We start from the raw sequence: 15,469 nt of genomic DNA, 5'->3' as shown, positions 1-15,469 counted from the left end.
CCTGGTTAGTTTGTGGGAACAGAACCCTTCTTTTTCATATGTGCCAGATAAGAGACTGCACTGGCCAGGGATAAAGGGTTTGCTCCTTTGCTTTGACACCTCCCCTAAGTGTTCATATAGAATAACTTAATTGGGTGCATAGCAGTATTCCCTTGACTTTTTTTTTACCCACTCCCCACTTTGTGCCTCTATTTTTCTCCTTCAGGAAGTCAATCAATATGCCTCCATTTCCATGGATGTTTTAGAAGACCCACACACTCTCCTCCACTGGGAGACGGACTGTGCCCCACTTTCTCTGCCTGGAAAACTTGAAGGTGTTTTGGGCTCCCGCACCAGTGGTGTTGCTGAGACTCCCCCATACCACTGGCACTGTCTAGGATCCTCCCTGACCAGAGGTGGGTGTTAAGGGTCCCCCACACCACTGGTGGTATTGAGGGCTCCTTCTCACCGATAGTACTGTCAAGGCCTCGCCCCACCAGGGGGAGGGGAAGGGGTATCAGCTCTTCCAGTGATGGTTATAATGATGTTGATGATGGTGGTGATGATGATGAAGCCCAGTCTTCCCCCACACAATAAAGAGCAAGGAAGAGGTTTCCCAGGGGCAAGTTCCAGCCTGGGATGGGGATGGGGGGTGGGGTGGAAAGGGCGGCTCCCCTCACCCCCTCGCTGGTAGGGTTTCTCTAGGGGGTCACTACACGATCATTTCAGCAACAGACACTGGCACTCGTGCACATGGGGGGAGGACTGGTGTGGAGACGGAGGGAGGAGGCAGGAGAGGAGGGGGGGGAAGGGCAAAGGACAGCTATGCGGCGGAGAAGAGAGACAAGGAAGGGGAGGGGGCGGCGGCGCCAATCCTGGGTCCGAGGCGAGCCCGAGCGAGCCTGGGGAGAAAAGGTTAATAATGCTGGCGGAAGGAGAGAGAGAGAAAGAGAGAGGCTGGATAGGGGCGAGCAGAGAATTCACTCCAGAATCCAGGCCCGCCCAGGATTACTCGGGTGCAATCCCAGGTCCGGCCAGGAGGGGCCGAGGGAGGGAACGAGAATCTAGGATGAAGACAGGGCCCCCCCAACCACCGGCCTCCCTCTCCCTCCCCCTCCCCCCGATTTACCTGCGGCCGTCCCGGGCTCGGGAAGAGGGATCAAGGCAGCGTTGGTGTCAGAAAGGTGGGGGCCCCGCCCCACCCCCCCCATTCCCTGAAAAGGAGGAAAACCTCAACTGCATCTCTGTGTCCAGCTCTGCCCTGCCCCTCCCTTCTCACCACCCGAGGACTGGGCTGAAACTGAGTTAGCCTCTCCCCAACACACCGAGGTGGCACAGACTGCTATTAACGATGAGGATCAGTCACCCTCCTCCGCCCCCACCCGGACATGGGCGGCTTCTCATCCTTCCAGCAATGTCTAGCCTCACCCCCATTCAAAAAACCGCTCAGTCACAAGATCATGGATATTATCATCTTAAGATTGTGGAATTTGGAGTCGGAAGACAGCCTCTAGCCCAGGGCTTCCTAACCGGGGGTCAGCAGACCCTTCAGGGGCAGGGCCTAGGGATAGATTTCAGGAGGTGTGTGGACTTGGATGGGGGAAAGTGACCTTTATTTTCACTAATACCTAACTGAAGGAAATTTTCCGTTAAGATTCTAGAAGAAAAAAATGAACATTCTGGGAAGGGCTTTGTAGGTTTGGCCAGACTGCCAGAGGGGGCCAAGATACAAGAGCTCCTCCTGCTCTAGTCCAAATATTCGATAGAGGACGAGAATGAGATCTAGCAAGGTTAAGGCACTTGCCCAAGGTCACACCAATAGGCAGTAGATCAAAAATTCAAATTCAAGTGTTCTGACCCCAGTCTCTGTGCTCTTTCCACTCCCCCCAAAACTGGTTTATCTTCTCTGCAGGACAGTTCCCGTACTCCCCCTCACAGAATAGCGGGTTCTAATTTGCCCCTGAGCCACAACACACTTTTAGTATTTCCCACCATACAACTGAAGCTGATTTGTATTATCTCCCTCATTTCAGGGACTATAGGCATTGAGTACAACAGGGTTATGTGGTTCTGGAAGACCCATCCCTCCAGAGTCTCTGCCCCGCCTGAAACCAAGGCCATGAGGGAGAGGAAGAGGCACAGGGAGCTGGGGTCCTGGGGTCTGAAGTGAATTCTCTGCTTTCACTCAGCTCCTTTCTGAAGGTGCTGGCCTAGTGGGCACAGGGGAGGAAAGGGAGTATCTAAGAGCCCTTCTTGGACATTGACCTGAAGGGACAGCAGCAGGTAGCCATTGCCTCTCAAGCATCCCCAGTTAATTTGGGGAGTTTGGGCTGAGACACACAGAATTTGTCCATGTGGGGGGGAGGCTTCCCCCACTTCCCCAGCTTCTTGGAGAGCCTCAGAAGGTCCCAAAGCATGAAGCAGGCAGAAGCTTCTCCCATGTAACAGGGTAAGGGGAAACTGAGGCACAAAGATAGTAAAGGAACCTAGGAAACTTACCATCCAATAGGTCCTGCTTCCCTTCGTAGTGGGGATTCCCTGGAACCCATGGAGGGTTCTGAGTGAGTGTGGGTGACACCATAGGCATTCCCTCAAGGGGATTCTGGTTCAGTTTAAGAGACTGACTTTGGAAAGGGAAAGTAAGTATGCACCAAAGGTCCCAGGGCCCTTCATTCATCCATATGTCCATTTATAACTATATCTTTTAGTCCCTTCCACCCAGTGCTTCTGCCAGCCAGCTCTGGCATACATACTTTAGGTTCTTTGCCCATCCTATCCTGGTATTAGCTCTCTTGACTCAGGCCATCTCAGGTCGAGGATGATGACTCCTTCCCCTAACCCCTTGTGCCTCAGTTTCCCCCTTTTTCCATGCTGGGTTTTCTCTGCCAGGTGAGTGGGGGTTGGTGTGTATGTGGTATGGTGGTGGTGGTGGTGGTGGTGGTGGTGGTGGTGGTGGTGGTGGTGGAGGGGACAACACAGGGTCTTGGAGCCTGACCTGGCAGAGGGGGAAGGAAGAATAAATTGTTAGCAATAATACGGGGGAGGGAGGGGGCAAAAGGGGAGGGAATAGCAGGGTATGTGCTCATGGGTTTGGCCCTTAACCACAACCAGCAAGTGGTCATCCCTATGGGTGTGTCCACCCAACAATATGTCACCCTTCCCCAAAACCAGGAGAGAGAATAATCCAGAGCCGGTGTGTCCAAGCTGTGCCTGCAAGGAGAGCGTCGGGGGTACCAGGAGGAAGAGAGACTCAAGGAAAGAGAAAGGGGCGAGAGAGGGGGGATGGGCTGGGGGGCAGGGACCCAGGAAGGCTGACTGCCCAGGTCTCCTACAGGAAGGGGAGGGGTAGGGAGGGAGAACAGCTCAGCAATATCCCCCTTCCTCATAACAGGGATACTCCATGTACCGTAATTTCAGGGCCAAAAGGGATACTAATAATACCCAACTTCTTGTCTCTTGCAGGTGGCACCTTAATGCATTCCAGATTTGCCATTTGTAAAACTCTGAGGGAAGAGAGTCACTGTCTGCCCGCCCCAACCCAAAGTCTTTAAAAGAAACCTGAGGTCAGGACTCTGGCCTGCCCACAATGAGCACTCCACCAATCTCTTTTCCCTAGTGGAGGATAGGCTATACAGGCTTGAAATTACGGTACTCCTGGAAGCGCCCCTCTCCCCAATCCCCACTCTCCTCTGGCCCACTAACCACAACAGCCCAGAAGAAACCCTGACTGCAGCTTCGCAAATATGGAAAAAAAAAAAAAAACCCAAACCAAACAAAAACCAGAGAAAGCCCCACCCCACTCCCAAACCGTACACACACACCTCCAAGCCCCTCCCCTTTCCCCACCTTCCCCTCTACGGCAGGGCACTCCCAGGTCTCTCGGTTCCTGACTTGGAAGGGCAGAGCAGGGCGAGGGGTGGGGGGTGGGGGTAGTAGGGAGGACTGGTACTCCATTCTCCAAAACACCTCTTTGCCTTGGAAACTCCAAAGTGAGAAGAGAGCTTCAGTAGCTGTCAGAAGCCAGTGGAATAATCAGCTCCCCCAAAGGAAAATGAACCGTGCCCCTTTCTCCTTCCCTCCCCTCCCTTCCCCCCTCCAAACCCAAACCCAAACCCAATTCCAGAGAAGGCAGAGGAAAGAAGGAGATCAATGACCCCCAGTGGGGGAAGAGAGGGAAGGAAGTCTTGGGGGAAAAGTTGGGGTGGGCAGTTTGGGGAGAGAGAGTGAGGTGCGTGCCCCCTACTCCCCAAACAAACTAGCCCTGGTTGCTTACATATTTCCCCTGAAGGAGGCAAAAAGAGGCATGAGAGGCTGTCAGGTCCCTGACAGGGGTCAAGGACTAGGTGAGAGAAAGAGAAAGAAAGCGAGAGAGAAAGAGAGAGAGAGAAAGAGAAAGACACACAGAGAGACAGAGAGAGAGACAGACAGAGAAGAGTCCGGACTCAGAGAGAAGCCCCTCCGTGGGGTTGTCGGGAGGGCGGAAGAGCCCGTGGCTGGCACAGGGGGGGGGCTGCTCCCAACCTGGCAGGGGGCACCAGGCTCGGAGAGCATCGTCTTGATTTGGAGGGGGGAGGAGAGGAAGGAGAAAGTGGGGAGTAGGGTGGGGCGGGGCGGAGGAGGGAGCAGGGAGAGAGGGGCAGGGAGGGGGGGTCACATTAAGTATAGGCACGGGGAGAACAAAATGTGAGTTAGGGGTTAGCATTGGTAACAGTGCGTTTACCTTTCTGCTCCACTTCTACTTTAAGCATCGGAAGAGAGAGAGAAAAACAATTGAAAAAGGGTGCAAGAAAAAAAGAGAAAAAAAAAAAGAGATTAAATTGCTTTTTGTTTCTTTTCTGGCAATGCATCCCCTTCTCCTTTTCCTTCCTCACACCTGCTTCCCCAACCCCTCAGCACCGCTCGGCCGCCCCCTCCTCCCCCCAAATCCCTTCCATTGGGGCAAGTGGAGGGGCTGGGGGAGTGTCTAGAGAGACAGACACAGAGAGACTTGGCGAGAGGGAGACAGAGGGCCCGATGACAGGGACAGGCACAGAAAAGGGGGGAGACAGAGGGAGAAGGAGAAACACCAAGGCAATTCAGAGCAAAGGGAGCAGAGACAAAGAGACAGAAGGAAGCAAGGAAGAGAGACACGGAGAGACGGACAGAGGGGAGACTGGGAGCTGGGAGTGCCAGCTGCAAGGAGGCTGCTTCGCATTGAACCCTCAGCTCAAGTGTCTGGGCTGCCTTCCTGAAAGAGAAGCTGGACAACCGAGCCTGGCTGGGGCTAGCCGAGAGGGGTGTGAGGAAGAGCCGTGGGCCAAGGTTCCTTGGCCTGCTCTCGGCACCTTCTCCTTTCTCTGGGGGCCCAGGGAAGAATAGAGCCCTGTTCCTGATGGCTCAGGTCCCCTGCTCAAGGTGATCAAGTTCTATGCCCTTTCACTCAATGCCCTACAGAGTTTAAGTACCCCACTCTAATCCAGGCAGAATAAACACAGGAAAAGAAAATCAAACAGAGACAGATAGCAAAAATAGCACAATAATAATAACTCACATTTATATAGTGTTTGAAAGTTTGCAAAGTGCTCACACACACACAAAGAGAGATGGGCAAAGATGGAGAGGAAAATAGACATGGAGATCAAGAGTGTGTCAGTTATACACAGAGAGGTACAGAGATGGAGGGAGAGACAGACGGGTGGAGAGAAACAAAGTGCCAGAGATACGGTGACAGACTGATGGAGAGACACAGTGGGGTCTGTGGGAAGAGGAGGGAGGGGCCAGGGGTGGTAACAGACACTCTCCCTGCCAGGGTGACTGAAACTCTGATTTCCCTAGCCAAGCTGCCCTAACCAAGGAGCTGGGTGCTCCACACGCACACACACCTGCCCGTGGCCCAGCAGGCACCTGGGGGAGGAAGGGGGGTTGAGGGGGTTAGACTGCACTCAGCTGCAAAGCAAAGTGGCTGTTAGTTGGGCGTGTTCCATGGGGTCCCTTCCCCTTCCCCCAGCTTCCACCCGCAGCCCACCCCAGGCCTCCTTGAGAGGCGTCCACAGCAGCACTGGGGTCCCCCATCTCTGCTACCAGGGGAAGGCCTCCTCCCCAGCTCTTCTCTCACCTTTGGACAATTCTTCCAGCAGCCCCTAGGCTGGCTCTCTAAGGAAGTTCCAAGTGGGACTTGAACAGGCCTCCCTGGTTCCTTGTTCCAGAGCCTCCTGGTTCCTCCCAGCCCATCTGTCCTTCCTGCCACTGTCTAACTCCAGCCCATGTCTTGTTCCAGGTCTGAGTGCAGGGAGAGCTTATGTCCTTCCTGACTGCCTTGAGTCGAGGTGCTTACCATAGGCTGAATGCCTGTGGAGTTCACTTGCACCTACTCTGTATTCTGTGGTCCCTTCTCGTAGCTCTGTGTGTGCACTCTGTTTTTCTCATTAGACCTTGGGACATTTGAGGATGGATCAGACCAGGGACTCCTCCTAAGTGAGATTATGCTCCACCCATCTTCTGTGTGTTCCCCATGCCTAGGACAGGACTCTGCCCACAGCAATCCATTTCTTATACCATCTCTTACTCGGCCTATCTCCAAGCTCTTCCCTCCTTCCTTTCAACTTATGGAACTCAGGATCAGACCTAGAGGTCCAATAGTCCAACTACACAGAATTTAACATGGGCTAACATGACTCCAAGAGCCCTTAACTTTATTCTCGTCTTTTCACGTTGCTTCATGAGTCTACTCTGACCCTGGGATCTTTGTCGGCCTATTTTCTTGCCTGGGTAACAGGGGCGTAAAAATATTGGCGTTGTCTTTTCAGTGATTTATACACTGGTTTCTATCTATATTCCCTGCTATCCCAACATCAGTAGGTGAGTTGGAGGTGGGAGCAGGGATGGGGAGAGATTGCCCCCAGTGCTGTGTGGGGGGAGGGCTTCAACGAGGAGAGAGGGACTTTCCCCTTAGGTGGTAGCTGGATGGAGGCCTTGGGTGCTGAAAGTAAAGGATGAGGAGTCAAAGGAGAAAGTTAAGGAAGCACATTAGCGATTTCCCCCAGCATGGACAGCCACCTGTGAGAAGAAATTAAAGTGGGTGGGGATGGGGGGTGGGGAGGGAATTACCAGGGCCTCCTGCTCCCCCTGCCCTTCCCCAACCCCCAAAACATACATACTGGGGGCCCTCACTTCTCCCTTTCCACCTCCCCCCAAGTCCTTGCTTCCAAATTGGCTATAAGAAGCTGGGGTTGGGGATAAGGGTGAGGAGGGAAGGAAAGAAGGGGAGCAGGAAAGAAGGGAAATGGTGGTGGTGGGGGAAGGGGAGAGTAACCGAGGAGGAGAAGAAACCCTTTCCCCAGCTCCGTGGCTGCTCCCCCTGACAGGGTGTATTACAGCTGAGCTCCTGGCTCCTTAAATCCTCTCCTTGTGGCCTCCAAGGGTTATCCAAAGGGTTATCCAATAGCCACTCCCAACTGACAATGGTGGAACTTCCTAGTCAACAGGAAGGAGTGTGGTGCAGATGAAAAGGCAGACTGAAAGGAGCCGTGCATCTCCTAGAAGATGTATTGGCCTCACTCACCCCTTGGGGTTTGGTATCAGTCATCCCCTCTGGCCCAAGAGCCTAGAGGCCTTGGCGGGCACATCCTATAATGTGGGAGATCCAAAGGAATAAGGGCACAAAGGTCAAATTGTGGGGCCTCAAGAGTGTGACTGTGTGAGAGATGAATGTGGGAGTGCCAGGAAGAGCAGATGAAGGTGGAATGGAGGACAGGAGAGTGCAAGGAAGAAGCGGAGAAGGTATGAGGGAAAGATCAGGAGATGGCCATGGGGATGAGTGTTCTGGGGAGAGAGAATAAATGTGAGGGAGAGGGGACCGAGGGTGAGGGAAAAGTATGAAGAAGTGAGGAATAGGTCACGAATGACGGAGGGAGTGTGACAATATCTGAGGGTGGGAGAGTGTGAGGGTCCCAGGGCAAGAAAGTAGGAAGAGACAAAGTCTGTCCCATAGTGCCCTGTGCCTTCTTCCTTGCTCCCACCCAGGCTCCCTGGGGACACAGGTGTCTCCTCCTCACTCGGTGTGGGGGGAGAGGATGGGGCCCGTGTCCGTGCGAGGAACAAGGTGACTCACTGTAGGGGACACAGTCGTACTGCACCTCCAGGTACTTGTAGGTCCCAGGACAGGGGTCTGGGAAGGCATCAGAACCGGCCACCACCACGCACTGAGTTCTGTTGTTACACCTGTGGAGAGACAAGACCATGACAGGGATAAGGCAGGGTAGAGAAGGGGAATTTCCCCTTGTCTTTTGACCTTGGGTGGCCCCTTTCTCTTTCCCATTACCAAGGAAGGAAATGGGAGAACATTCCAGGGAGAGGGCTAGGACCCAAGTGTTGGGTGAAGCCTGGGTGGGGGAATGAACCTTGAGGAAGACACACTCCCTGCCTCTGCTCCAAATGGACCATTGAATGTGTAAATCTCATTTCTCCTACTAGCATGTGTGATTTTGAGATGGCAAAATTCATTGGATTATTTCTATATTTTCAATGTTTTCTGGGGGGGGGTCTGTTTACCTTTTGCTAATAACAAGAAAGAGATTCTCAGCCTTCTTTGCAAAGGGCTACCCTTGTATAGCTAATCACCAGGGCTTTAGGGTGCCCAAGACCCAGGTGGATCTTTATATAGTGAAAACAGCATTGCTGCTCCCGGGCTTGGTGGAAGGTGACTCCCTGGCCCCTTTTATTGCCTTTCCAAAGAGATGACTAGAATTCACTCCTCAGACAGAGGCTTGGGGGCAACCTCACTGAATAATGGGGTCTGTAGGATCTCACAGAACCAGGAGAGGGGAGCAGTGTGGGGCCATGGACCATCAGTCCTGGCTAAGACCTGAGCTCAGCATTCGGGTTTCAGAAGAAGTCCGTTGAACTTTCCGGTTTGTTTAATGATTTAATTATTGCTGTCTTTTAAAAATAAAATAAAAAGTTTCAGAACATCTACAAAAACAAACAAACAAAAAAACCTGCCAGTTTCCTGAAATTTGGAGCATGGTATGCTGGGGAGAAAATACTGAACTTGGACTAAATATAGACGAGTTTGAATCCTGGCTTTGACACTAATGAGCTGTGTGACCATGGAACAGTCAATTAACCTCTTTGAGCTTCTTTCTCATCTATGAAATGAGAAAAAGTAACTTGTGGTGCTAGTCTCTAAGAGCTGTTGTGAGAAGAGTGATCTGTAAACTTTAAAGTACTATAGAAATAAATGTGAGGGGGCGGCCAGGTAGCACAGCCAGTAAGAGCACCGGCTCCAGTGTTGAGAAGACCTGGAGATCGAATCCCGGGCTCAGACACTTAGCACCCACCCAGAAACACCTGGCCGTGTAACCTTGAGCAAGTTACTTAACCCCAATTGCTTAGGGGCGGCCAGGTGGCTCAGCGAGTAAGAGCACTGGCTCCAGTGTCGGGATGACCTGGATCAAATCCGGGCTCAGATACTCAGCACCACACCCAGAAATAATAACTGGCCGTGTAACCTTGAGCAAGTTACTTAACCCTGATTTGCTTATAAAAAAAAAAAGAAATAAATGTGAGAAGTTATTAACACTCAGGCATCACGGTAGATAGAGCCCTGGGCCTGGAGCCATGGAAACGTGGTTCAAATCTGGCATCAGATACATACTAGCTGTGTGATCCTGGGCAAGTCACTTAACCTGTGTTTGCCTCAGTTTCCTCATCTGTAAAATCAGGATAATAATAGTACCTACCTCCCAGGGTTATCAGGAAGCTCAACAGGATGAGATAATTATAAAGCACTTAGTACAGTGCCTGGCATATGGTAAGGACTGTAGAAAGTTATTTGTATATAATTATATATTTTTATTTGTATTATTTTTAATATTATTATATTGTTATTTATATAGAGTTATATATTATAGAAACTGTAGAATTATATTCTATATATACACATATATTATAGAAATTATAGAATTATTTATTATAGAAAGTGATATATTATTATATTATAATATGTGTTTCTGTATTACAGAACATTATACCTTATTATAGGCAGCTAGTTATTATTATGATTATTGCTAATACTAATCACGTTGAGTTCATCTGTTCGCCTCCCCCTCTTGTCCCAGCATAGCCAAGCACAGGACTGAGCACAGAATAGGTGTCAGAAAAGGTCTGCTTACTTGATTACATTCAGCATTCATGTATTCGTTTGTTTTCAGAACAAGAGAATGATATTCACTTATTCATTCATTTGACAAGCTGTCTTTGCATACTTACCCAGTGGGACATACACCTCGACCTCAAGGAGCTTGCTGTTTACTAAGGGGATGACACATACTTACTAAGATACTGAGGTAGGGAGCTATAAACCAGTCCATTTCTGGAAGATAACTAGGAGTTATGTGAAAAGAGACTAAACCGTTTATACTCTTTTACTTAGAGGTCTCATACTGGGCAAATAACCCAGTGAGGTCCAGGACCCCCTAGAAGCAAAAAGAAGGGAAGGGAATAGGCATTTATATCATACCTACTATGTGCCAGTCACTGTGCTAAGCTCTTTTTACAAATATTATCTCACTTGATCCTTACAGCAGCCTTTTGAGGGAGGTGCTATTATTATTATCCCCATTTTATAGTTGAGGAAACTGAGTTAACAAAGGTGAAGTAACTTTCCCAGGGCCACACAGCTGAGTGCCCATGGCCAGATTTTTGAACTCAGGTCTTCCTGACTCACTGTGTCACCAGTCCCCTTCCTTTATAATAGACATAGCAGTCCTCGTTGGAATGAATGATTGGGTAAAAGCATTTATTAAGTATTTACTGTGTGCAAAGTACTGTCATGGCAAAAATTAGGAAACAAAATGGATGCATAATGGGGATTTGACTGGAAAAAGCTGCCATATGTGGACGGCATTATCAGAAACAATAACTATAACTGAGGGAATTCAGAGAAACATGGGAAGACTTGCATGAACTGATGTAGAGTGAAATAAGCAGAATCAGGAGAATAGTACAAGACTGGAATAACTGTAAAGGAATAAGAATGGTCAAGTGAAACTGAACCCTGAACAACTGTCATGACCACTGTTGGTACCAAGAAAAGATAAAAGGTGGCAGGCATCTCTTTCAGTAGAGAGGTGGGAGACTACAGAGATGGGACATCGCCTATACTGGCAGACATGGTCACTGGGCCAGTTAGTTATGCTTTGATGCTATTTTTTTCTACATGGCTTTCCTGGAGGAGATAGTGATGACACAAGCAGAAAAAACCCCAAAAGGTGCCAATAAGACTTTTATTTTAAAATTTTATTTTATTTTAGCACCTGATGGAAAGCAAAATGAGAAAATTTTATAGGAGAGGACCAAGAGAGAGATTCTAACCTGAAAGATTGTAATTGGCAGCAGGAATGTATAGGGGCAGCTAGGCAGCCCAGTGGATAGAGCATTGCCCCTGGAATTAGGAGGACCTAAAAATTCAAATCTGGCTTTACACACTTATTAGCCATGTGACCCTGGGCAAGTCACTTAGCCCTGATTGCCTCTTTAAAGGGAAAAGAAAAAGGAAGCTCTCACACATGAGTGAGGACCTGAGTGGGGCCTTGAAAAGGAAAGATTTCAACAGAGGGGAGATATGGACAGTCCACTGAAGTCTGTACAAGTTCACAGCGGTAGGAGGTCAGGACAAGGTTAGGGAATAGTTAGATGTCTGCTCCCAACAGAACAAAGATGAAGTAAAGGGGGTGGCAGGTAATGAGAAATAAAGTTGGAAAGATAGGTTGGAGCTAGACAAGGGTCCTCAAGTTACTTATGGACAGGAGTGTACTGGTAAATAACTAAAAATCAACTTTCTGGAAAAAAAATGTATGTAGGACACACTTAAGTTTGCATTAATCACCCTTTCTTAAGTCAATAATCATTGAAACAATAATTCAAGGCCTGATTTGTAGCATTTGCTGATTTTCGAGGTATATTGAAAACTGAACAATGCTATTCTCCAATTTGAACTGGCTTCAGCACCCCCTGCTTGTGGGTTAGATATGGAAAAGTGACTTGTGCACAAAGTTATAAGGAAATAATGTCAATCAGACTATATGAAGCTCAGTCCCACAGTGCAATGGGGCAGCTCTTCATCACTGGCAGAAGGGGGGGGGGCTCTTAACAGAAATGTGACTATTTTTCTGAGATGTTGTAGGGGAGCTTCCGTCCTGATCTGGTAGGTATTTGCCTGATGGCTCGAGCACTTCTCAGACAGTTTTGCTGGGTCTTCTTCCATAATGCATCTCCTAACTGTGGATGCCCCACAAGCTTCTATCCTGAGCCCTTTTCTCTCTGTTCACCCTCTTGTGAGGGACCTCATCAGTTCCCATAGGTTTAATTATCATCTCTATAAGAATGAATCCCAGATCTAGATATCCAACCCTAGTCTCTCTCCTGAGCTCCAATCCCAACACACCAACTGCTTATTAGACATTTTGAGTTGAATGTCCCATAGGCATGCCAAAAGAGGCTTGGAGCAGAACTTACTATCCTTTCCCCCAAACCCCACTTGAACTAAGACATTTGATCAAATGGGATAATATCTGAAAAGTGCTTATCCCAGTGCCTGGCACACAATAGGTGCTTACTGGATGTTTGTTCTCTTCCCCCATTTACTCTCATTCTGAATTCCCTATTTCTGTCCAAGGCTGCAACCATTCTTCACCCTGGCTCACACCCTCTGTATCACCCTTAACTCCTCTCTCTCAGCAGCTAGATATCGGTAGAGTGCCAGGCCCGGAGTCAGGAAGACCTGAGTTCAGATCTGGCCCCAGATGTTTATTAGCTGGATGACCCTGGGCAAGTCACTTAACCTCTGCCTAGGAGGCAGGTAGGTGGCTCAGTAGATAGAGTGCTGTGAGCAGAGTCAGGACGAACTGAGTTCAAATATGGCCCTAGACCAAGGGTGGGGAACCTGCAGCCTCTGGGTCCCATGTGACCCTCTAGGTCCCTAAATGCAGCCCTGTGACTGAATCCAAACTTCACAGAACAAATTTCAAATTAAAGGGCCACACTTGAGGACCTAGGGGGCCACATGTGGTCTCTATGTTCCCCACCCTTGCCCTAGATACTTGCTAGCTCTGTGACCCTAGGCAAGTCACTTAACCCTGTTTGCCTCAGTGTCTCCATCTGTAAAATGAGCTGGAGAAGGAAATAGCAAATACACTCCTGTGTCTTTGCCAAGAAAATCCCAAATAGGGCCACGAAGAGTCAGACAGGACTGAAAACATATTTTATCCTGTATGTAGCCTGTTCATATACATTTGTTTGCATGCTGCTAATCCCATTAGATTGTGAGCTCCTTGAGGGCAAGGACTATCTTTTGCCTTTTATTGTACTTGTAGCATTTAGCTCAGTGTCTGAGCTAAATGTATGAGCATACAGTAGGTGCTTAATAAATGCTCATTGACTGACTTCTCATCAACTACTGCAGTAGCTTTCCATGTAGCCTCCTTGCCTCAGGATCCTCCCTGCTCAAATCCATCCTCCACACAGCCGCCAAAGTGGTTTTTCTGATGCACAGTAGGTCTGACCATGTCACTCCCCTGCTCAAGAAGCATTGGTGACTCCCTATTACCTCCAGGATCAGCTATAGATTCTGCTGTTTGGCACCGGTACTTAAGCCCTTCACCACCATGCTCTAGTGTTATTCTTCATACATCATACAGTCCAACAAACACAGACCTCAGTTTTCCTGGTGAACGACAAGCCCTTTGCTGTCTCTGTGCCAGTGCAGTGGCTGGAGCTGTGTATGTACACACCGCTCTCCTCGCCACCACTTCTCAGAGTCCCTCGTCTTCATCAAGACCCAGTTCAAGCACCACCTTCTGCATCCTCGGCTCCCACTTAATGACCTTGCATCTATTTTGTGTGTAGACATGTATTTCACTTTGGTTTTTGTATTCTCAATGTTTAGTACAGTGTCGGACACATAGTAGGTGGTTTATTGATCTGTTGATCAATCCATTGGTTAGTGAGGCTAGACCCTCTTTGAGGGTCCCTACAGATGTGAGATTCTTTCATTCTCTGCTTCAGTAGGAGTCAGTCAGCTAGACAATCCATTGCTCAGAAAGCACTAAGCAATATTTACCAGCTAAGCCCTGAGAATACAGAAGGAAGCAAAAGGCAGTGCCTACCCTCAAAGTTAGGCAACTGGGCAGCAAGGTGGATAGAATGCCTAGGCCTGGAGCCAGGAAGATAAGTCTTCCTGAGTTCAAATCTGGACACTTCCTAGCTGTGTGACCCTGGGCAAGTCACTTAACCCTATTTGCCTCAGTTTCCTCATCTGTAAAGTCAGATGGAGAAGGTACCAGTCTCTTTGCCACGCTCAGTCATTTTTCAATTGTGTCCAAGTCTCTGTGACCCCATTTGGGGTTTTCCTGGGTTCATGAAGAGTTGGAAAGGGCTGGAACAACTGAACTAGTGCTACCTCAATGTAGCAGAGTCAGAGTTCATAGAGATCTGCAAACAAGTGGGATAAATGCGAGGGACGGTAATAGGACTAAGAGGGGTGGGGAAAGGTTTCCTATATGTGGTGGGATTTTAGCTGGGCTTGAAGAAGCCAGGAAAGCCAGGAGGGCATTCAAAAGAGAGAAAGAAAAAAAGAGAGAGAAAGAACAATTAAGGCTCTTTCACTGGAAGGTTTCTTTTCTTTTTTCTTTCTCTCTCTCTTTTTTTTTTTTTTTTTGCTTTTTGGAGGGCAATTAGGGTTAAGTGACTTGCCCCAAGTCACATGGCTAGTTTTGTGTTAAGTGTCTGAGGCCGGATTTGAACTCAGGTCCTCCTGACTCCAGGGCCAGTGCTCTATTCACTGCACCACCTAGCCGGCCCTGGAAGGTTTCTTAGAAGTAGGAACTAAGATAGGTGAGTAGGACTGGGTGAGCTAAAAAAAAAGGGTAAGTTATGCTTGGCAAGGGAATCCAGTGGACAAAGGTGCTGAGGTGGGAGATGGCCCTGGTGTGTGCCTGTGAGAAGAGTCCAGAGAGGTATGGAGCCTGTCTGTAGAAGCAGGTGCACAATGAGAGTGAGTGGGATTAAAATTGTGGAGGGTCTTGAAGCCAGGCAGAGTCTGGATTAGATTCAATTCGATTCAGATCAATTTAATTCAGCACCTATTAAGGGCCTACTCCATGCAAAACACTGTGTTATGTTCTAGGGATACAAAGATACAAGGTTTTCTCCACTTTTCTCACCCCCAAGGAACTTACATCCAAAAGGCAATGTAAGGCATACACAAAAATGTAAGTGTGAAGTATATGGAGTATTTATAAGGTTATATAATGTAATTTCAAGGGATGGAGAGGGAAGGAGGAGGGAGATAGAGAAAGAGAAGAGAGGAGGAAAAGGGAGTCAGAGAGAGAGAAATAGAGGGGAATGGGAGGAAAGAGGAGAAGAGAAGGTGAGGGAAGACAGAGAGGAAGAGAGAAAGAAGAGATGAGAGAGAGAGAGAGAGAGAGAGAGAGAGAGAGAGAGAGAGAGAGAG

The 15,469-nt window shown here is 48.9% G+C and overlaps 1 protein-coding gene and 1 long non-coding RNA gene across 7 annotated transcripts in view; one reads left to right on the top strand and one right to left on the bottom strand.

Annotated features, from left to right (window-relative positions):
- LOC138157388 (uncharacterized) overlaps positions 1-3,996 on the top strand; it is a 38,769-nt gene extending 34,773 nt beyond the window's left edge. The window contains exons 3-4 of the long non-coding RNA XR_011167384.1: positions 206-395; positions 3,151-3,996. This is a non-coding gene — a long non-coding RNA (uncharacterized lncRNA). The remainder of the gene's footprint in view (positions 1-205; positions 396-3,150) is intronic.
- Positions 1-15,469, bottom strand: part of ADGRL1 (adhesion G protein-coupled receptor L1) — a 65,242-nt gene that overhangs the window by 15,479 nt on the left and 34,294 nt on the right. For 4 of the 6 annotated variants that reach the window (XR_011167383.1, XM_069082922.1, XM_069082921.1 and 1 more), the window contains exon 4: positions 8,069-8,178. Coding sequence is in view for 5 of the 6 variants with exons in the window: in XM_069082922.1 (XP_068939023.1) it covers positions 8,069-8,178 (110 nt within the window). In the remaining variant the exon portion in view is untranslated. Of the gene's footprint in view, positions 1-1,108; positions 2,908-4,699; positions 4,715-8,068; positions 8,179-15,469 lie in introns of those variants that run through there. The other 2 variants (XM_069082924.1, XM_069082923.1) reach the window with 2 other exon arrangements.

Source organism: Petaurus breviceps, unplaced genomic scaffold (genome assembly GCF_028583685.1).
Source record: "Petaurus breviceps papuanus isolate PSGF00001 unplaced genomic scaffold, PetGlider_PUasm1.0 172, whole genome shotgun sequence".
In the NCBI taxonomy this organism is placed as follows: Eukaryota; Metazoa; Chordata; class Mammalia; order Diprotodontia; family Petauridae; genus Petaurus; species Petaurus breviceps.
Note: the sequence above shows the minus strand (reverse complement) of the source record. Positions and strands in the feature narration are given on the sequence as shown.